This window comes from Idiotropiscis lumnitzeri, chromosome 11 (assembly GCF_059441095.1).
Source record: "Idiotropiscis lumnitzeri isolate Australia: NSW breed Sydney's pygmy pipehorse chromosome 11, RoL_Ilum_1.0, whole genome shotgun sequence".
NCBI classification, from domain to species: domain Eukaryota; kingdom Metazoa; phylum Chordata; class Actinopteri; order Syngnathiformes; family Syngnathidae; genus Idiotropiscis; species Idiotropiscis lumnitzeri.
The window spans coordinates 20,443,687-20,467,308 of record NC_142401.1 but is presented as its reverse complement, the minus strand read 5'-3'; the positions used below and the strand labels follow the sequence as shown (position 1 = coordinate 20,467,308).

Here is a 23,622-nt window from a genome sequence, read left to right as displayed (position 1 = left end):
CCTGCCTGCCCGCCTCTCGGCGCTCCCGCCGCCCACCGCCGGCGCCCAGCTCCCGCTACCTCGCCACCTGCCCGCCGATCGCCGCCTCCGCAGCCTCGCCGGACTCGCCGGACTCGCCGCGCCGCATCGCCTCCAGCTTCCCCCTCCCGCTCTCGCTGCTCCGCAGCCTCCCCTCTCAATAAATCCTCTTCACCTCACCCCGGTTGCTCTTGGGTCCTCTTTTCCCTCCTCACGGTTCACCGAACCGTCACAGAATAATCCGGCCTCAACCATGGACCCAGCGACCGCGGACCCCCTCAAGGAGGCGCTCTCCCTCCAGGGAAGACAGCTAGGGCGCCACGAGATGATGATGGAGTTCATGGACTCCGTCCAGGCGCTCCACCACCAACTTATGCATCTCTCCACCCAGGTTAGCTCTCTCGCCTCCTCCTCCGATCCCCCCGGTGGCTCCTCCCCAGACCCCCCGGCTCCCGCAATGCTCCCTCCGGGCAGCAGGGAACCCCATGTCCCCACGCCAGAGCCCTTTTCCGGCGACTTGGGTTTGTGCAGCCAATTCCTCCTCAGTACCTCGCTGGTCTTTGACCTGCAACCCCTTAGTTACCCTTCCGACCGAGCCAGGATTGCCTATATGGTTAATCTGCTCCGCGGCCGCGCCGCAGAATGGGCTACTGCCCTGTGGGAGGCATCGTCGCCGGCGATGTCCTCCTACCCCGAGTTTTGCCGAGAGTTGCGGCGCGTCTTCGACCACCCCGTCAAGGGACGCGAGGCGGCGCGGAGGCTGCTCGCTCTCCGACAAGGGTCCCGACCCGCAGCCGAGTTTTCTATTGAGTTCCGCATCCTGGCTCACGAGAGCGGTTGGAATGAGCCCGCTCTCCGCGAAGTTTTTCTCAACGGGTTGACCGACCCCCTGAAGGACGAGCTTGTCGTCCGCGACGAGACCTCCACCCTCGAGGAACTAGTCGCCCTCGCCATCAAGGTCGACAACCGGCTACGAGAACGGCTGGCCGACCGGTCGCGGAGGACGGCCAGGGCAGCCGCACGCCCCTCCGCGCCCCTCGCCGAAGCCAGCCCGCCCGGTCCGGCCCAGCCCCCCGCTTGTCCGGAGGTGCCCATGCAACTGGGAAGGACACGCCTGGACGCCCAAGAACGCCAGAGACGCCTTGCCAACCAACTTTGCCTCTACTGTGGCAACCCCGGACATTACCTCGTTACCTGTCAGGCCAAAAGATCAGGCTCGTCGCTGACCAAGAGCCCAACGGCGAGCCTTATCGCGTCGGCAACTGGCTCTTCCCCTCGCATGTCGATCCCCGCACGCATCCTGTGGCAACACCAGTCCCTCCCAGTCTCCGTGTTGGTCGACTCCGGAGCAGACGGGAGCTTCATGGACCTGGCCCTGGCTCGCCAATTAGGGGTTACCTTGGAACCTCTCCCTTCCTCCCGGCGAGTGGTGGCGCTGGATGGCCACCTCATAGCCCAGGTGTTCTAGCAGACCAACCCCCTGACCCTCATCGTTTCGGGTAACCACCGGGAGTCCATCCAGCTGCTCCTCATTAATTCTCCCCAAGTTCCCCTGGTGCTGGGGTTTCCGTGGCTCCAGACGCACAACCCCACCATCGACTGGAGGAGATGTTCCATCTTGGGCTGGAGCGAGCTCTGCCACTCGCAGTGTCTGCGCTCAGCGGACCCAGCTCCTGCGTCTCCGTCCCCCGCTCCTGCTCCCCCCGACCTTTCCTCGGTGCCCTCTGACTACCATGACCTCGGCCAGGTGTTCAGCAAGGACCTCGCCCGCACCCTTCCTCCCCATCGGCCGTACGACTGCGCCATCGACCTTCTCCCTGGGGCTCCCCTTCCCAACAGCCGTCTGTATAACATCTCCCGACCGGAAAAGGAAGCCATGGAGACCTACATACGTGACTCCCTTGCCGCCGGGCTCATTCGGCCATCCTCCGCTCCCCTGGGAGCGGGCTTCTTCTTCGTGAAGAAGAAGGACTCCTCGCTCCGCCCCTGCATAGATTATAAAGCCCTGAACCAGATAACGGTGAAGAATAAGACCTCGCTTCCCCTCATCGACCCCTCCTTCGAGCCCCTTTGCGATGCCCAGATCTTCTCTAAGCTGGACCTCCGGAATGCCTACCACCTGGTCTGTATTCGAGAAGGAGATGAGTGGAAGACGGCGTTCAACACCCCCCTGGGTCACTTCGAGTACCTCGTTATGCCATTCGGCCTCACGAACGCACCGGCGGTTTTCCAAGCCCTGATGACCGATATCTTCCGAGACATGCTGAACCGCTTCGTGTTCATCTACCTGGACGACATTCTCATTTTCTCCCGTTCACTCCACGATCACCGTCGACACGTCCGCTTGGTACTCCAGCGCCTCCTCGAGAACCGCCTGTTCGTCAAGCCCGAGAAGTGCGAATTCCACGTCCCCTCGGTGCACTTCTTGGGGTACATTATCGCCCAGGGCCAGCTCCAGCCAGACCCTGCCAAGATCCAGGCGGTGGTGGAATGGCCCACGCCCACTACCCGCGAGTTCGTGCTGGCTTGCCCGGTATGTGCGCGAGGGAAGGCTTCTCACTCCGCCCCGGCGGGTCTCCTCCGTCCCCTACCTATCCCGCGCCGTCCCTGGTCCCACATCGCCGTGGACTTTGTCACGGGTCTCCCCCCATCCGACGGACACACCGTCATACTCACGATCGTTGACCGCTTCTCCAAGTTTGTGCATTACGTCCCCCTACCCAAGCTACCCACTGCCCTGGAGACGGCCAAGCTACTCACCCAGCACGTTTTCCGACTCCACGGCATCCCGTTTGATATTGTCTCTGACAGATATATATTGGAGAGGGGTGATTTCTGATTGATTTATTCTTATAAAATTAACAAATAGCCAAAAGTACAAAATAGGAACCTGCAAATTCAGATTTGCCCAACAATATAATTTCAAAGCCATATCTTTAAATGAAATAACATGAACTAAGGAAAATTGAGTCTTAAATCAACTTTATTCATACACTAAACAGTGCAATAGGGTCACCAGGCAGAGATGGTTAATTATGTAATTATATATAAGTAAGTGTATTATGTTGAACTTCAACAGGTGGTTTCATTGTCATTTATAAGCCATGCTGTCAAAAACAATTTTAGTTCTGCAAACTTAGATCTTCAGCTCCAGTGATGTGCATACATTGCAAAGTGCTAATCTCCCTGCTCCTTATGAATGTGGACAACCCTTTGCACAGGGAGGAACAGACAAGGTCAAAAACATGAAGCTTGCGTTCCTGTGTTGTTTTACATTTTGCAAACCAAGTCCGAGCCTCTTGTTTGGTTCTAAAGTTCCGTGTGGAGTTCTTGTGGGCTAAAATTCTGACATTTTAGGAAAACACAGATGACAGCACATGACATGGGTGAGCTGGACCCTGTGCATAAGGTAAATATAGATTTGCCATGTTTTAAGGAAATCAGTCACTTTGAAACCTTTACTTGCGTTAGGTGCTGTGGCAGGCTGACTTTGTGTTACCGTGTGACTGCCTGGCTCTTTGATTACTCAAATGAAATGAAACTGATTGTTGAAAGAGTCACAAGAGTGTTAAATGAAAATAGCGCAAGCAATAATAAATACCCGTAGATCAAAATACAGTTAGCAAGCGGAATGTAGCGCAATCTAGCTGAGTAAAATTAGCATTTCTTCTCACCCAAAATACTCAAGTAACAGGAATGTTGCATTAATACTACACTGACAAGTACACTTAGTAATCCAAAAGTGTTGTATGCATGTTCCAGTGTCTTACGTTGAATAAACATGATTGTGGAGGGAAGGGGAGAGCCACATTGGATAGGAATAATAGTAAGTTGTCAGTTGCTTGACGCCCCTGGCATAGTCACCCTGAGCAAACACTTCCAATGTGAAGAACCAGACAAAGCACGGCTCAGAAACAGGTTGGATGAAAATCTGCACCTCCACATTTGAGACCGCCATCCTCAATTGGAAAGGGTGTTGGGCTCTCTCCAGGTTAGGGATGAAATTCTGTGCCAAGCATAAGAGTCTAAATATCATGGGGTCTTGTTCAGGATTGAGGCAAAAATTGAGCATGCGATCGATAAGGAGATTGGTGTACCATCTGCTGTGATGCTGAGTCATCTGCTTTGCATAGTGAAGAAGGAGCTCTCGATTTATTGGCTAATCTATTTCACACGCTCAGCTATGCTAACAAAATGTGGGTCATAACCCAAAGAACAAGATTATGGATAGATGTGTGTCTGGGATGCCCTCTAGAGATGAGGTGAGAAGCGCAGTCATCCAGGAGAGGATCAAAGTAGAGCTGCTGCTCCTCCGCATTGAGTTGAATGAGATGGCTCGGGCACTTGGTTAATATGTATGAGGTGAAATGTTCCGGGCATGTATCACCGGGCAGACGGCCCAAGTCAACTCGGACCATGCTGGAGGGACTGTTTCCCAGTTGGCCTGGGAACAGGGGCGGCTCGAGGATCTTTTTTCTCCAGGGGATTGACTGATACATAGGGGGTTGAAAAAATTACACAGATTTCTGAAGAGGCTATAGGTTTCCAAAGCCCCGTGTAGCGCCATCCCTGCCTGGGAACACATCAGGATGCCTCTGGAAGATCTGAAACGGTCGTGGAAAAGGGAAGTCTGGGCTTCCCTGTTGAAGCAGCTGCCCCATGATTGGATAGATGGATGCAAGTGTGTGCCTTATGCACAGCTAAGTACCCCAAATAAACAATGTGCCACTGTCCTGTTCCCTGATGATGTAACCATTAGAGACATTCCTTACGTTGGCACCGGGTTGCCTTTGGCTTCGCACTCGATGATGATGTTATCTCTTGGGTCAACAATGTAGTCCTTCACCGACTGCTTGGTTATAGTAGGGGGCTGTCTCACTGAGGGGAAACAGGAGTGTGGTTACATTGGTACACACGCACACACACACACACACGCTTCACAAATGCATTTGTTGAAATCATTCGGACAAAAGCTCTTGCTGAGAGTGTCAACCTAAGTCATAAACCTGCTTCATGCAAACATGTCCTGAGGAAACTTGATTTGGCCTTTAACATTTCAAACTGGGATAAAATAAATTAAACCGAACAACGTCTCATTATTGTTCACATTTTTGTTGGACCTTTTTGTTCATTGTAGGCATATATGTGCCTAATTTTGTTGGCACTAATTTTTAATGTTATATGGAATTAAAATAGAGGAAATAGCAATTTGTGTATGATCAGTCTAGAACTGTTGTGCAGCCTGATATAAATGAACAGACCATCATGTCTACGTCCAGCTGTGTTCAGTCCACGATACATATTTAATGGCTTACTAAAGACAACCTCCTCTCACTAAACAGAGCCAACATGTCTTTGCCCATTTGCTTTTCTGGCTCACTGAGCCCTTCAGGGCTTTAAATCGCTACACAGAAATACTCACACACTTATACACAATTAAACGATCAAGAGTGAGACTCCAAAAGAGGACTGAATTCCTGGCTATCATGAGGGAAATGCTTTTCTTTCGTTTTTTAACAGCAACTTACACGGTCAACTCCACAACAAACACATTTTTAATTGCACATGTGTTGTATACTGTCATGGTAACCATCTGAATATTGATACAAAGTGGTTAGTTGTGCCACAGGCAAGACTGAAATAGAATTACCATACATCTTCAAATGGTATGCAAATTCTAATGAATTCTTCTTCTTCCTCCTTAAGACCTATTATGCATGTGACTTGCCATACCTACGTTTAGCAAAATGTAAACTGTCCAATGTCAACTGGTAAGTGAATAAGCAAAGCATGAGTGATTGGCAAAGACGCCATGACAGTAAGAACCAGATAGTTTACGTTAGAAAGGTTTGATTTAGAGCGCATTTGAAAATACTCTGCGAGTGTGCACGGATTCACTCCGACAGCTCAGAAACTTGAGTTTTGCTCACATTTGTTGTCCGGTTATTCAGCACGCCAGTGCACCACTGCTGCCGCGTTTGGAAATTAATGTGAGCGGAGCGCACTCTGTCCTTCCAAACACGCGGAATCTCAGCGTTATTGTCCAGGTTTAACTGACCCAGTTTAAGTATTAAATAAATGACTTGTAACATTACAGAACAGGCTTGTCACTGATACTACTACAGTTATGTTTCTGGAAGCAGGCTCCCAGAGCGTGTAGACAGCATAGGAAAGGAACCACATAAATTGAGTGTGAAAGACGACAATGAACATATTAACTTACAGTCTGCCAGGATCTTTGCTGTTAGTCCAACGTAAAGCAACAGGGACACAGAAAGTGTAGGCAAATTGCAAAAATGTTGTTAATAGCAGTACATGATATACACACACACACACAAACACATTAGTACATTATCGTGTTTGACTAACCTATCTAGCTATTCTCTCCACATTCTACATCATTAGCATATTGTTAGACACACTACCACTACATAAGTTTTAGTCTTTGGTTCTTTTATCACAGACAGACTATTAGGTTTTCACCTGACATGTCGTCCAAACATATCAGGTAAATAACAACCTAATAATCTGTTTGTGATAAAAGAACCAACGACTTCAAATATTAATAAGAGACAGAATTCAATAACTCCATGGGTTCTACTACAATAAATGGGCATTCGGATGGTTAACTTACCTGTTTGTAGTTTACAAATGATGAGAAAAAAAAGAAAGGAAACACAAACTAGGTCATTATACGCGGCAGACATAAAAACACATAAATGCAATCTTAGTATCAGGGCTAATTTTGTGCTGTTGGAGTTGAATGTCATTCACAGTAAGACAGAATTCCTAAACTCAACATACAGGTTTCCTAATTCCTACTTTTATTTATTTTATTTTTTTTACCTTAAATACTAAAACAGTGCAGTTTTAAACATACATTATCATCCATTATATTCTGTTGAAGTTTAAGGTTTTGAGAACATGAGTTAAGGAAGCAACTTGCATGGCCTTCCTTGCATTGTGTTTGTTTTGATAAATGACATTAACATAGTTGTGTGCACCAATATGCATCTTTTGACTCCAAGTCTTCCATACAGATAGTAACTCCTCAGGCTTGCACTAGTTGACTAACAACAACGGTAAGAGATAATGTGTGGGATTGTGTGCAACTGTGTGTCCTACAAGAATCGAGAGAAAGCACAGATCATCACTTGTCAAGAGTGTAGTTTGTTGCAACCAAGATAAGGAGACGTAATGGAGAGACAAGCTGGTTCTCTTCCCTCAATATAATGAATCAAATAATATGTACACAGTTCAATAAATGTACCTGGCATGCAGAGGAGACGTGGGATTATTTTGAAATATAACAATATTATGATTGCGTTGCAAAATTGATGACAGAACATTGTTGAGTCACTTACGATCTTGCGGAACTTCGATTGTCACTGATTCGTGCCATAGCAGCAGCTGTAATGACATTAAAGCTAGGGCCAAATGCCCACGATGCCTAGACATTTCTCCTCCTTTGATTAGTCGGTCTCACCACTCCTGACAGACTTGATACTTCTCCAGGTCAGTCACACAGCTGACCTGTTAACAGACATGGACAGATAGTTGTCTATGTCAGTTGAAGACTGCACTGACTGTACTGTAGGTATATGTACAATGACGCGTATGTGTGTGAGCGTGTGTGTGTGCGTGTCCGTGTGTGCGTGCATGTTTTTGGTGCATTAGTGTACTGCAACGTGTATCAATGAAGGCATAATAGGCTGTATAATGGCCTACATTCACAGCTGAATCTGTGTGCGGCTCTGGAGCTAAAATAGCTTTGAACAGGGATAAGCAACTTAAATGCTGGTGGGGGGTCATACTTTTCCATCAGTGGTACTTGGGGGGCCACAATGGCCCGCGCATTTCCTAACCGAATGTATAACAAAAATGCCATTTTAAATGTGAAAAAAGTATGCCCGCTTAAAATATTTCATTTTGCAAATTAGTAGTAAATGCATGTGTAACAGATCCACTCGTAAAATGTTTACAGCAATTTAAAGCATGCATGTATTTTGCAGGCGGAAGCAATGTTCTTCCATTGGATGACAAAAGGTACAATCAACTTGTGTATGGAACTGTTGCTATTTCTTCAACAGAATAAGTTATTCAACCAACTAATACACTCCAAAAGAAAAGCTGAGGTTATTCAATGTTTTAAATGATTCACATAGACTGATGTGTCTTTGACTTCCAGCAAGCTGGAATGTCAGGATTTTGGTTGAGGAGCAGAACCCAAATGCACGGAAGCAAGTCAGGGAGTGGTTCAAAGAGGTATTTAATTTAAAGTTAAAAAAAAAAAAACTACTCAGGACCGGACGACAGATACATGAGACAAGACTGTAAAAAACAGGGAACTAAATGCATACAAATTGACGAGACAACAAGAAACACCTGGAGGGAGCTGGTTAACACCAGGGAGTGGACGACAAGCACAGGTGGACAGAATAACCTTTAACGAGAGACATACCAAAGGAACACGACAACAAACACAGACCATGACATCCGTCGCAAAAGTTGGCCCTCCAAACAGGGACCTAGTGCCAATCACCAGTATCTTTAAGTTTCTGGTGGACCTAGCGAATGTTCACAGACTCAATAAACAAATAAACAAGCATTGAAATAGTCTCCAGAGGAAGAGGATAGTATGACTGCGCCAGAGAGCAGTAATGCTACTTAGGTAAAATTAGCACTACTGTACACAGCTACGCCTCATTAAACAATGAGAAAAGGAGAAACGTGCATATGAACTGACTAAACACATGCAAACCGAACCGTTTTTCAAAAGTTGTTCCACCCCTAGATTGTATGTGTGCAAGTGAGTACCGACTCCTACAGTGGTGAGCAACATGACAGACAGGAGAGGGAAGAAGCAGCGCAAAGAAATGTTGAGCAGGTATGTAAAAAAACAGACCATTCATCGAGTCCGTAAAACAACTATCTGTCCATTTTATTCATTAAACAATAACTTGATACAGTGATAATCGCGCCGGGCCGAGTTACTGAGATCACGTGTGATCACACAAGAACAATAACTCAGAAAACTCGATTGTAGACTAGTGATGGAGCAGAATCTTAATGTGTGTGGTGTTCTGTGCTGGGATTATGGGAGAAGACCACACACAATACCACCAAAGGTATTAAACGCCTCATTTTCTATCCATGTTTAGGGTCTGTCACAGATCTTGTGGTTTTTAAGATTTGAAAAAAGTTTTATACGTGCAGCAGGCCTAAATCCATTCCTCCTTCCATCAACTAATCCGTTTCTCCTCACGCAGGTTGCTGGAGCCGATCCCAGCTGTCTTCGGGCAGTAGACGGGGTACACCCTGAACTGATTGCCAGCCAATCGCAGGGCACACAAAGATGAACAACCATCTGCACTCACACTCATACCTAGGGGCAATTTAGAGTGTCAAATCGACCTGCCATACATGTTTTTGGAATGTGTAAGGAAACCGGAGTACCCAGAGGAAACCAACGCAGGCATGGACAGTACATGCAAACTCCACACAGGAAGGCCTAAATTAAATACTGAGTAATTTCAGGAATGGTCTTGTTTGATTTTTATACTTAGAAGCTGAACTGTTGTGTGTTGTGGTCTCAGTTACATGGCTCAGGAGAGTCTGACCCATAAACATCAGAAATTGAAATGAATGAAAATATTTTAAGTATGATACAAATGAAATAAAGATTTAACAAAGCAAAATGATGATGCTGCCTTACGCCCAGCACACCCCAAGCAACGGCCGCACTGTTGCCACTGTGTGCAGTGTTGGACAAATATTTTTCAAGAGTGGCTGACCGTAGACCACAAGTTTTACTGCAATTCACAATTTGCCACATTGTAGATGTAACAGTCAATCTTAAATACCATGCCATATCACATGAGCTTTCAAAACTAACATATAAATCCCCAGCCAGCCGTTAAATTTGTGCGTCTGCCCTCCGGTTTACGAGTCGATACTACCATAAAAAAATATCGATATATCCCCTCCACGAGTGCAGGCCCTTGTTGTTATTCCCAAAATAAACATATATCACAATATCTGGCACTGTCTCTCAGTTCTGGCAGTCTCAGAAATGTCTGCTTCAAGTGCATGTTAGGCAATGGATCCACGAGAACAGACAAGCATTTACAGTCTACAACAAGGCTTTGGTTGCAAATAACACGTTAAGCTTGTAATCTTGTCATCAAACACAACAATTTGATTTGGATGTGGATAACTCTGTATTAATCCCCAAAGCTTCTTTCGATTATGCAACATCTACACAATGTTTAAATCCTAAGAAAGAGGGTCAAGATCCAAATCAGGGGGAAGACGTATTTGACTTTCTGCCAGAAGGCAATACTCCATCCATCCATTATGTGGGTTGGTGTTGGAGCCTATCCCAGCTGCCTTCAGGCTACCCTAAACAGGTAGCCAGCCAATCGCAGGGCACACGTGCCCACACTCACACTTAGGGGCAATTTAGAGTGGCCAATCAACCAACTATGCATGTTTTTGGAATGTGGGAGGAAACCGGAGTACCCAGAGAAAACCCACGCAGGCCGGAGAGAACATGCAAACTCCACACGGGAAGGTCGTAGCCGGAATCGAACCCACGACTTCTGCACTGGGAGGGCATCGTGCTAACCAGTCGTCCACCGTGCCGCCCCGGCAATAATCATTAGCACATATAAAACAAACAAACAAGTATCTTAACAAGAAAGGTCATATATAAATAAAGTTGTATTGTATTTTTTTTTTTAACATAAATTACATAAACGTTCACTAGCATTATGTACTGCAGAAAATGATCCGAAAGGGGATCTATGAAGTTCTATGAGTTTTACTTAGTGTGTGAATGAGAGTTGGGGGTGCAACATGAGCTGAGCAACGGGTCCAAAAAATCTAAAAGTAAAATAAAAAGTTAAGCTCACGCTGCATTTAGATTCAGTAAAAAATCTGTATTGACATGTGCTTTGACTACATTTTTTTAAAAACACAAAGTTGCAAGAAAAAGTATATGAACACTTTGGAATTACCTAAATTTATATGTATATTGGATAGAAATTCTGATCTGATCCTCATTTAAGGCACAACCATGGAAAAGATAAATCGGCATAAACTGACGCCACACCTCTTGGCTGACTGACTTTTCCGAGAGCTACGTCAAGTCTTAAATCATCCAACCAAGTTGAATGTGATGATATTAGAGGTGTTGGTTAAAGCTGCCCTGATTAAAAACAACAACACACAACAGAAGCGTTTCTCACACAAAAGCATCTAAGAGTACCTAGAGTCATGAATTGATAACTACCAGTGTTGTGTTCGTCAACGATGAGGATGACAAAAATATTTCATTAACGCCCCTTTTTTCATGACGACAACAAGACGATGACGAGCTATAAACGAGGTTATTTGATGACGAAAACATGACGTGACGTACATGAAATTTTCGTTGACGAGACGAGACTGGACGAAATTGTTAGTGTGTCGTTCGTCAGACGCTCAAAATTTATGACATCCTTTCCCTTCTGTCTTTCATAACATTGCTATGAAGTGCAACCTATCTTTCGTTTGGGCACGCCCACCACCGGGACAGCAAGCAGGACGCACCGTCACACTTACTGGTGTCGCACGAGCACGCCTGCGGTCATGTGTCTTGGCTCGCACACACTGACACGCTTTTCCTTTGACGGACCATGGCGACTGGGACACTCGCAAGGCTACTTCGCTCTGATAACCGCAAGCTGGTGCAAGTAAACATGACGTATGTTTGATAGAGTTTGTACTTGTGTTACTGTACTTTTGAACAAGTCTACTACAACTCTATGTTGTTAAAACGTTTTTATTTTATGTTGCTTTAAGTGAAATAAAGCCAGTTACAGGATGGCCGAGTGGTCTAAGGCGCCGCGTTCAGGACCCAGTCTCCCCAGGAGGCCTGGGTTCGAATCTCGAATTTCCCCATTGTGGGACTAATAAAGGCAATATTATTATTATAAAACGTTTTGGTTCTCGGCTTATTTTGGAGCAATGAACATTGATTCCACTGTTACATTATCTGTTTGTCATGCATAATCCTGAATAGTCCAACAGAAAGTCTTTGCTATTGAGAGGAAAACCTTGTATGGCTATTTTTAACTAAAACAGACTTGAGTTTTGGTCTAATAAATTAACAAAAACGAGACAAACCTTTTTTGTGTGTTTCCGTAGACCAAAACCAACTAAAACCTTTTTGAGTTTTCGTCGACTAAAACCATTTTGAGTTTTCGTCGACTAAAACTCGACTATAACTATCACGAATAGGAATGACTAAATCTGACGAAAACTAATAAGCATTTTCGTCCAAATGACTAAGACTAAATCTAAAATGCGTGTCAAAAACAACACTGATAACTACTGAACTAAGTGAAGCTGAAGAGAGTCAAGAAAGCATCTCTGAAACTCTTAATTAATCAGTCCATGAAAAAAGAGATTGTCAATAAACAAAGAAAGTTCAACACGGATTGTGTGACAACACGGATTGTGTGACAATCAATCTAAGTTATATTCGGGGTCAAAAGGTGAAACACGGCAAATATAACAAAAATGCAAAATCATTGTAGCTCACATACTAAACCTACAGAACAATTGTAGTTATAATATAACAGTTCTTAGCATTAAACATCCACTAAAAATACTTAGTTTTTCATTTAATTAAATATAATATGGCACAGAATTGACATTGAAATTGTTGTGCGCTTTTTTACTATACTGTATAAAAGTATTTTTTTTAATTCAACATATAAATGGAGAATATAAATTTATATTATAATGTAAGGTAAGCAAATAAAAAGATACATAGAGGAATTGTTTTCTCTACATTCAGTTGCATTTGGAAAGGTTAAGTAAAAATTCTCAAAGAAAACCTTTTTCTAAAAGAGTCAAAAGACATCACAGATCATATTTAAATTCCTGTGAAACAGCGAGACTGTGAAAACAGTACAGTATTTGCATTACCACATCCACTTCCCCCACAGCTACTTGTCTGACCTCTATATAGCCTCTAACACAACACTGCAGATTCATCCATCCATCCATAATCTGAACCACTTCTCCTCACAAGGGTCACGGGGGGTGCAGGAGCCTATTCCAGCTGTCTTCGAGCAGTACACCCTGAACGGGTTGACAGGCAGTCGCAGGGCACACAGATGAACAACCATCCACGCTCAGACTCAAACCTAGGGGCAATTCAGAGTGCCCAATCTACCTGCTATGCATGTTTATGGAATGTGGGAGGCAACCGGAGAACCCTGAGGAAACCCACGCTGGCACGGGGGAGAACATGCAAACTCCACAGAGGAAGACCAGAGTCGGAATCTGCTCCTCCACTGAAGATCCAATAAATAGTAGTCCATCCATCATACACAATTAGCCTCAGCATTCTGCAATGGTCTGGCTGAGACTGGTGGGAGCAATTCATTAATTTACAAATAAGTAAATACTAAATGGACAACCCCTTCTATAAGCCCTCAACTTATCATAGTGGAGGGCAGGGTCACCCACGGTAAACAGTTCATTGATGAGGGACCAAACAAAGTACGGTGCTGCTTCTCCACATTGAGAGGAGCCAGGTGAGGTGGCGAGGGCATCTGATTAGGATGACACCTGGAATCCTCCTTGTTGAGGTGTACCGGGCATATCCCACCGGGAGGAGTCCCAGGACGTGCTGGAACACCTGAGCATCCACGTGGAAGAGCTTGATGAAGTGGCTAGGGACATAAAAAGTCTGGGCATCTTTGTTAAAGGCGCTGTCGCAGCGACCCAACCCGGAAGTAAATGGATGGCTGAATGTACAACCAAGGCATAAGTGAGTGAATTCTGAAAATGGTTCACATAAGGTATTGATCCATAGCCTGGGACGAAAACAACGTTAAATAAAATTTCTAAATGAGTGTTGAACTGAAAAAAATTAGGAAAACCAAGCTCTTGACAACTGAGGATCAGTCAGATGAGGCCCAGTCACTCAAGTTTATCTCTGTATACATACAGTGATATCTTACCTTAATAATGACGAGGACACCTATATTTCGTGTGTGACCACTTTGCAGACCTGATGAGACAGAAAACAAAAGAGATATTAGTCATCTTTATTTTGTAGATGTTATATTAAAGCAGGCTCAAATTTGTGATGCAAAGCAAGACTGTTTTATGCTCATTAGTGTCTGTTAGCCTGAGCAGAGGAAGAAACATGTTGGAGCCGTGCAGACAGCAGAGACACTATAGACAACACACATGCCTCGGGACTGTCTGCAACGGCCTTGTTTCTCCAACTAGCTTGTGCTTTCAAAGAGCTCATCTGTACGCCAGCCGGGGTCTTTAAGATCACATGATGCTCCTCTGTGCTCTTATTTTATCCATTTTTTTCTGTTGTCCTGGGTTGTTAGGCTCACACTTATACAGACAAACACTATAACATAGTCTGCCTGGAGGCTTGAAAAGACTCACTCAAGACTACACAATAAAAATACAGTATGCACACAAAGTGTCTGCGAGAGCAACAAAGCCTCACATATTGACACACAAAAGGAAATGTTATTGATAAGAAGATGAAACATGTACATAAGTTACCTATTATCCACTGCCGTACAATATACACACACACGCATTAGTGCCAGTAATATACCTCAAAACCATGCTTACGGGCACCTCAACAGTCCTCTGGAAGCAATCTGGCATCTCTCAAACAATCAGTTGCTATTTATGCCCACAGTGGGACTCAAACTGGGATCTTGTAGTTTCAGAATGCAAGTTCTTACAGATGAGCGACTGTCTCCCCAGAAACCCAAACCAAGATCCCTTCTGACTGCAGTATGTTACATACGGAATATCTGGAGAAGAAATGTTTAACTGGGTTAAGTGCATTGCCAAAGGGCACACTAGTTTATTTGCCCCACTTGAAGTGGACGTATATGACTAACACTGCCATGTGCACACAAACAGAAACAAACACAAAACCTTTTTGACATCATCTGAGCGCAATGTTTCCAAGTTGTTGTGTTTTTCGCAAGCACCACATTTTTATCATATGAAATTGCTGGATTAGATTGGATGCTTGCTTGTCATTTCCATTTAAATTTATTTTCTTTGTTGCAGCCGCCAACTGACTGCCCTATTGATTCTAGTACTTGGAATTGCTTCAGTAGGAAGTTAAAATTTTGCATCTCTAATTATTCTGTACAATGAGCTTATGCATTTCAGTATGTTTTATTAATGCAGGTTTCTGACATTTACATACTATAAATCCAATAAACAAATAATGATTTTTTTTTTTTAATCGTTTTGGGGGGAACTATATTTTGAACCATCCACGTGCAAATGCTGTTTGTCCTTAAAAACTGAGCTTTTGTTTCCAAAACTGTCTTCGACATCCGTGTGTGGATGAAGGCTTTTGTTGCTTGTGACATGCTCTAATGCAGGGGTGGGCAAACCTTTTGATTGGTGGGCCACAATGGGTTCTAAAATTTGACAGAGGGGCCAGACCAGGAGCAGATGGATGGAGTGTTTTGGTAACCTCACCTCATCGGAGAAAAAAAATACATTTAATTTCAAATGATAATGAACAAAAGCATGACAACAAAATATCTGTCTATGACACACCACACTATTTAGAAAATAAAAGATTAACAAGGTTTATTCATTCAATTTTTTTCAAGTTCGGCGGGCTGGATTCAAACGTTTAACAGGCCGCATGTGGTCCCCGGGCCGTAGTTTGCCCACACCTCCTCTAATGTATTTTAAACTTTACTTCACAAAAGAATGCGTTCTTCCATTTTGTGCAAAGACAGACATGTGTGAAATCTTTAACAGACACAGCCAATTAAAAATTAAAAACTTGCCTCCTGGGCTCCACATACAGCAGCTCTAGTTACCGAGGCATCAAAATGTGCAACCAAATCTGCAGATTCCGCTTTTTTTTAGCAGTCTGAGAGAGCAAAATCCGCTTGAGAGCCAAGTTTTCTTGAGGACAGAATTTTATTTTAACAATATACCGTTTTAAATCCATATCCACGTAGATTTGGATATGTCTAATAAAATACATTGCATATACAATACAAAGAAAAAGCACTCTATTTTTAAGTGAACTCAAGTTTCCCTACTTCCCCATATATCATTGTCTTCACTGAATTAAATATTACAATGCATAAAATCAGACCACGTGCGATAAACTTATTGGGGGGGGGGGGGACATATCTTGGTGCTCATACTTTGCTATCAGCTGTCCAGGCCTCCACACAAGAATAAATGGAATGTGTGAAGTGAATAAGAGAATACCGAATAACAGTCGAAGACTCCATTAAACATGCTCTTTTCCCCATCTCCTGGGATAACGACTGCGCATTTGGATGAGAGTGTGGAGACTTTGATGTACAGTCTATCACCTGCTTTTCCCTGCTGACCTGCAACTGGGTGAGTCCTAATGAATGTCCCAAAGGCCACCAGCTATGGTCTTTTAACGCACTCGTGCACACACACTCAAATAAATGGCTCTTACTCACACAAAGGTCACAGGTTACATGTTAAAGTGGTTGTGGGGGACGGGCTTGTGTCAGTTACATCATTTCCGTAGCGCAGATGTCTTTTCAAGGAGTTGCCATGGCAACCACTGTTGAAAGCCGATGGGATAATTGAGAAAAATGTGGGGGAGGCGAGGCTTGGTATTTGCATGAAATGAGCTAATTAGTAGTGATTGTGTCATCGGTGTTTCTTTACAAACAATAAAGAGAATGATAAATGATTAAAAAACAAAAGCTAATTCCTTTCTGCAGCAGCAAAATATACTTCTTACATTGCCAATGAATATTATCGTGCAATGTTGTGATCAGACTAAAAAAAAAAAAAATCATTGTTCCACTTGTAGGCGAGTAATGCTCTTGTATTTGTGAGTTTAACTGACTGATTCTCGGGTCTCTGGAATCGGAGCCTTTAATTGCAAGTCAACATCATCATTATGCAACATTTTGAGTTTGGTGTAAAAAATGAACTGGCAAAGTGGTATTCATGTGAACACTAAAAGAGTTATTCTAATTCCTTTATAAATACAGAGTTGCAGCATTTGTTCCAACTTTCTGCTTTTGAGCAGGTCAGCAAAGTCTTCTTCAATTAACACTTTGCCCATGAGGGGCAAAACAAAGCAGTGTCAGATTGCAAACCCAGCACACTGCACAGCTCAAATCCCCCAGGGAAGGTGTGATGTAGCAAACAAGACTTGAGGATAGAGGGGTGCAAGTTGAATGAGCTGTTGTCAGGAAATAAGTGTGCGTGTGCGTGCGCGCGTGCGTTCATATCAATGCACGTGTGTATGGATGTCATGCTTGGAAGGAGCTGCGGCTCAATGATGCTGACTGACCTACTTTTGATCAAAAGAGGGAAAGAACAAATGAATGGAACGTGGAAGAGGCGATCGGGTGCTATGGGATGACAAGCGAAGAAAAGAAAGATCAAGATTAGGAAAAAAGAAAGATGCACAAGGAGAGTGAGAACTGAGTTTGAATTGGAAAAAATATTTAGTGTCTTGCAAATAAGGTTGATTGGAAAAAATTGAGAAGGCTGTGAAGAGACAGAGGAGATATAGAAAAAGAATACAAAGCTGATTGATTGGTCGAGTGTTCGAGGGCTTGCTCTGTGGAGGCGGGCCTTACAGGGAGATTCCAGATAAATCAATCCAATGCTTCCCAGAGTGATATTAGCCAAAGCACATTCTGGGTCCACATATCAGAGTCATCTTAAATTATGTCTTGCAGCAGATGGGGAATACACATGTCCAAGAATCACAGCATTACACAGATCAAGATTAAATGATACATTTGGACTTAAGCTCATGACAACTGACATGATGGGCAAAAACAAAATGTCTTTTAACCTCGTCGCAAAACTGCTTATGCTGTTCAGGGTTTGGTGAAGAACAGCCTATAGTAAGTGACATTGGGCAAGAAGCAGGCTACACCATGAAGTGTTTGCCAGTCATCCATCAGAAGTCGGGGCACATACAAGTATTATTTGGTTTAATGGAGTTCCTTTTCTATGGTGATACTATAACCTGAATTTGTACTTGTACATATGTAATGGTGGCAATCCTGCGTTTTCCAGTCACACCTGGGCTCTGCACTGCCACCGCATCACCGGTTGGAAGTCAAGTGCACTGAATGCTAAGTGAACAGCTCGAGCCACTAAACTCATTGGCATCACACTCTTGAGGATTCCGCCGAGCGATGTTCGGCTAACGTACATTCATCCAGCACATGCTGGCTGTCACACGTAGTCAACAACTTTATCTCAGTTGTTCATGTTTACTTGCCCTCCTGAAATAATTGAAATAAATTCACTTGAGTTATACAGGTTGTAGTTCACTTAAATGATTAGTTTTTAAAGATCCACTGTAGATCAGATCCAGATTTAAATAGCTGGAAAAAGAAGCTGAAATATGGAACTCTTGGGGCAAATCTTGTCAAATGTCTCACAACAAATTTTCTTGTGTCACTTATATGTAGTCCATCAGATTTCAGAACCAGACATGCTATTGTCCTGCTTGCGCTATAATTTATTCATCAGAACCTGAGGAGAATGGAAAGAGCTTGCACTTAGGCCATGTAATATAACAAACAACACTGACTCAGTGACGGTCTGTTAAGCGACTTATTCCACCTCTTAATAACACCATAACGTGGCAAAATAATGTCCAAAAACGCTATATAATAATGCCTGGCATTAAAGAAGAAAGAGAGGCAGTTGCCTTTACCTTTCCATACATCACATCACTCCAAACAACTCTAAGCTACTCTAGCTGTAGAGTTCATACAATATTGCTCTGAAAGTGCCCCAAAAATTAACATCCGAAATAAAACAAATAAAACAAACCAGCCAGCATTGGTGCTGGTTGACCTCATAAATTTTCTTGAAAAATGTGCCTTGAAAATGAATGATTAATCATGTTCGACATTGTCCATCCTTGTAAATCAATCTTTGGTGAGCATATTAAGATCAACCAATCAGAGGACTAAACATGGCAGACTACGTAGCTGAATAAATCAGATAATGGAAAAATGCAGACATCACTCTGCGGTGAATCTAAAATGTGATGTGAAAGCCAGCTAAATCAGTGGTTTATGCGTGCGTGTGTATGTGTTCAATATCAGTACTCAGGATTCGGACGGCCTTGAGCAGATTGTATTTATATGGCAACACTGATATTTTACTGAGTTTCATACCATCAAACTACACGAGTTACCGTATTTTCCAGACCATAGGGCGCACTTTAAAGTCCCAAATCTTCCCCAAAACAAACGAGGCGCAGGCGCCTTGTAAAGTGACGCGCCCATATGCGCCCATTATATGGACTGAGCATCGGCGCCTTGTAAAGTGACGCGCCCATATGCGCCCATTATATGGACTGAGCATCGGCGCCTTGTAAAGCGACGCGCACATTATATGGACTGAGCATCACTCTCGACCGTCAACCCTTTTACTCATTGGGCTGTTCAGAATGCATGTTAGCACTCCCTGCAGGTCAAAGTCTGAGTCATCTATGCTTCGAATTGACCGTGACTTATACATTATGTGACTATGGTGTTTGGGTGATGGTGTAGGAGAAAGCTGGACAAAAGGCCAGCTGTCCACAATGTTGTAGTCTGTCTTATCATTTATGTTATTGCAAGCAAGAAACGTCCCAGGTTTAGACAACAGACTGCAAAAAGCCCAAAGCACAACACGCACATCTCTCTCAACAGCCATGCACATCTCTCTAAACAGCCATGTGATTGGCTGAGTCTGAGTGGCTCCCAAGAAGCCATTGCTATAATCCTTTTGTGTTATTTTTATTTCTTTTGGGTGTATAGATGGCATGAGTGATACATGATAATCTTATTTCTTTGTTTCATTGTTTGCTTGTATGATGAGTTTTTTTGGTTTTGATTTGAAACCGTGACTCTAAGGAGTGTGGTGACCAGTGAAGTCCCTCCCCTGACGTTGTCTCGAAGACATATTCCCATGACACCTCTTATTGGTTAGAGGCAGTCTTATTGCCAGTGATACCTTATAGTTTCAGGGCATCTGTCATTGATTTGGGGTGATACCTCTGGCAGCCATCCTTTGAGGGATTGAGTCCTGGTGAGCTGGCATCAGCTAGCGCGAGCCGGAGCTAGCGCGAGCCGGAGCTAGCGCGAGCCGGAGCTAGCGCGAGCCCAGCTAGCGCGAGCCCAGCTAGCGCGAGCCGAGCCAGCGCGAGCCGAGCCAGCGCGAGCTGACCCGAGCTAGCGCGAGCCGAGCCAGCGCGAGCCAGCGCCTGGCCATAAAAATACGTTACTCTAGTTTGACTATTTAGATAAAAACTACTTTGATAAGACTTTGAATGAACTTAAATCTCCAAAATACATAATAACTGATGCTAACCAGGGTTAGATTCAGTTCAGTCGTATCTAGTAACTTGGTGTCTTTTTATTGCTTCATGGTGTTGGGGCAGAGCATATTTAGATATTACATTTAATACAGTCATGCTTTCTTTTCTGATGTCCCCGGATTATACAATTGGAGTGTCAGTCAAACGGCATCTTATCCACACAGATACGAAAAAAAGTAATATGAGCCATAATATTGCTATACAAAAAAAGGAAAAGCAAGCCAAGCAAATCACACAACCGCATGTTGGTTGAAATCCAAATCCTTTGCAGCTCACCCAGAACCGAGGATCAATGGAAGCTCATGCCCTCTGAATGGGTGTTATAAAAGGCAGGAGACCCCAATCAGTTTGTTGCCCCCTGTCAGTTTCAACCCATCACTGACACAAAGAAAGAATGGAGGGATGCGTACAGTGAGGTGGACTGGGGGAGGAGAGGCAAGAGGTTAAAGGAAAACTGAACGAAAACGCCAAATGAAACATGCAATGGACAAAAAAAAGATTTTATAAGGGGGCAAAGTGAAACTACAAAATAAGATTTCCAAGGTTAGTTACATATAACACAGCAGTTAAACAAGGTTTTCTTATTTCTCAGATGAACATGGACATTCTTTTGTTTTTCTTTTTCTTTTTAAATTAATTTCCCTCTCAGACGTGACCATTAAAGTACCACTGACCAAAAAGGACTCATTATGCAGCTTGGCCTCTTCCTTTATTTTTCTTTCTACATGAATTAACAATGAATCTCACTCCTCAATATGCTGTCTGAAATATTGACGACCACGTGCCGACATCCAAATCACACTAAATACATTGCCCCTCACCTTTGTCACGACATCACATATTCATGACAAACAAAGAGACCATTTAGTGATGCCTTCAGGCACACTGCTCACAGTAAAAGCCACTCCTACCCGCTGGCAGCCCCGAAGGCATGTTCATTGTCCAAAATAAAATGCTTTTCCAATCGCACTACTGTATCTTTTCAAGCATCACAACTATACTCATTAAAATATATCCACATCAAAACATTAGCTGAGTTACATCATTTATTTTATTGCACATCCCAGTCCTCAGACAACATAACACTAAGAATAATGCAAGGACAAGACCAGAAAATCTGATGTCTGAGATGGGTGACCAGTTTTGGTGTTTGAACCAAAAGATGGACATCAAAGAAGACAAACACCAACGTAAACCACAATCGCTTCTGTGCAAAAGATGAATGCCCATTGCCACAACCTCCACAATAGACTTTCAAGTATATGTCAGAATTTTTCAATCCTTTGTGCGGAAATAAATGAGATTGTACAGTCTGGCCATGTATGTCCCAGTAGTTCTATTCACAATCCCACACGGCAAGAAAAACACTTCATCTTGTTTTTACTTTTATTTTTTTAACGCATCCTTAATTTTGCATTTGCAAATTCATTTTTTTTTATTAGTCTGTATTTTTATCTGCAATATATTCATAATGTGCATCATTTCCTTATTCACCATCATTTGCTCCATGTATAGAAACCCTCGGTAACAATGTCGGTCAACATACAACCTCATTAGCACATCTGGATTTCACTTTGTGCTCCCCCAGTACCCCTCAATATCAATCCCCCCTCCTTTTCAACTTCATCCTCTCATTCCTGTCCAATGAAAAACGCCCCCAGTCAGCAGGGCTCCCTAGCAACAGTGACACGAGAGAAAAGACGGATGAAAATGGGGGCAGAAAAATATGAGGGAGATAAGGGTAAGGAGGGCTAAAGATGGCGAGTGTGCAACTGAAGGCCATGTGAGTGTGTGCGTGTGTGCACGCATGTAAAAAAAAAAATACATTGTAGGCAGGAAGAACTTAAAGGTGTGCTCAAAGGGACAGAGAGAAAAAATGCACTCACTGTTTTTTTTTATCTTTGACAATATGTGTGTATCTGTACACATGTGCACAGGTGTTTCTTCATTGTATTTGTTCGATCATAGAACAAAAGCTGAACTCAACAAAATGAAAATGTACTGTGAACACCAAGGACAGCAATTCAAATCCTGGCCACCAGTGCAGTCTCAAACTGTGTGGATGTCATATCTTTACCTGAGTCTGCACACAGCCTTCACGAATGCTTACTACATATCCATATATAAAGAAAAATAACAATTAAAAGTGGGCCTCCATTCTCAGAGGTTTTGTATCTTCACACTTCAGACTAAAGACTTCAGATGTAACCACACCCTGAAGTCAAGGGCAGTGGGGTGAGTATTATAGTAACTTATTGAACTGGAACAGGACTGCCTCTTTGAAACAGGGGTAAAAAATAAGGCCGATAGACCAAATCCAGTCCCTGTACAGCACAGGTGTCAAACTCAAGTCCCGGGGGACAGATCTGGCTCGCGACCTCATTTTATGTGGCTCGCAAAGGGCTAATCATGGGCGTCAACTTCCTGTTTCAAGCACATTGTCTTCACTTTTAACAATATTGAGGTATGAGATATTGTCATTTATTTGCTACCAATCCTCCCCTTTTAAAATAAATTGGAATAAAAAATAACAAACAATTACTTACTGGCTTCTGATTTCAAAACTGGCTTTCCATTAATTTGTTGTATGTATATGATAACACAAGGTGATCATTCATCTGTGTTTGACTTGCAATGACATTAAATGTTTTCCTGTTTACCTAAAAGATGAGCAGTTTACTTAAAAACCAAACGGACGGACAGTACACAGCCAAGAGTGATTTTTGGCATACCGTTACACCCTTAGCAATTGGACATTAATGTGTTTTCACAATTAAAACAGGCGCCCTGAGGGCAACCTTACCTGCAATGTGCTGGAAATGAGTTTGACACCTTCACTCCAAAAAGATTATGAAATGTGTGCTCAAGTAATCGTGTGTGTGAGTGTGTGTGTGTGTATATATATATATATATATATATATATATATATATATATATATATATATATATATATATATATACATATATATATATGAATATTTAAGGAGATTATCAGACTGAGGCATTCTGGGAGATTATCAGCATGTCATTTTTTAGTGTTATTTTCTTTTTTTTATAATAGGGTGTTTTCACTTATTTATATATTACATTATATTTACTTTTCACCACACACTGGTAAAACAATTTAAGTATAACTTAATTTTGGGGTTGGAATGGATTAATTGCATTTCCATTCATATTAACAGGAAATATTA

At 43.2% G+C, this 23,622-nt stretch overlaps 1 protein-coding gene across 15 annotated transcripts in view; it reads right to left on the bottom strand.

The window, feature by feature from the left end:
* Nucleotides 1-23,622, bottom strand: part of nfasca (neurofascin homolog (chicken) a) — a 114,814-nt gene that overhangs the window by 50,411 nt on the left and 40,781 nt on the right. For 13 of the 15 annotated variants that reach the window (XR_015845831.1, XM_088309514.1, XM_088309512.1 and 10 more), the window contains exons 2-5: nt 14,037-14,086; nt 7,383-7,551; nt 6,242-6,259; nt 4,791-4,896 (exon numbers count right to left, since the gene is read on the bottom strand). Coding sequence is in view for 14 of the 15 variants with exons in the window: in XM_088309514.1 (XP_088165640.1) it covers nt 4,791-4,896; nt 6,242-6,259; nt 7,383-7,476 (218 nt within the window). In the remaining variant the exon portion in view is untranslated. The remainder of the gene's footprint in view (nt 1-4,790; nt 4,897-6,241; nt 6,260-7,382; nt 7,552-14,036; nt 14,087-23,622) is intronic. The other 2 variants (XM_088309516.1, XM_088309527.1) reach the window with 1 other exon arrangement.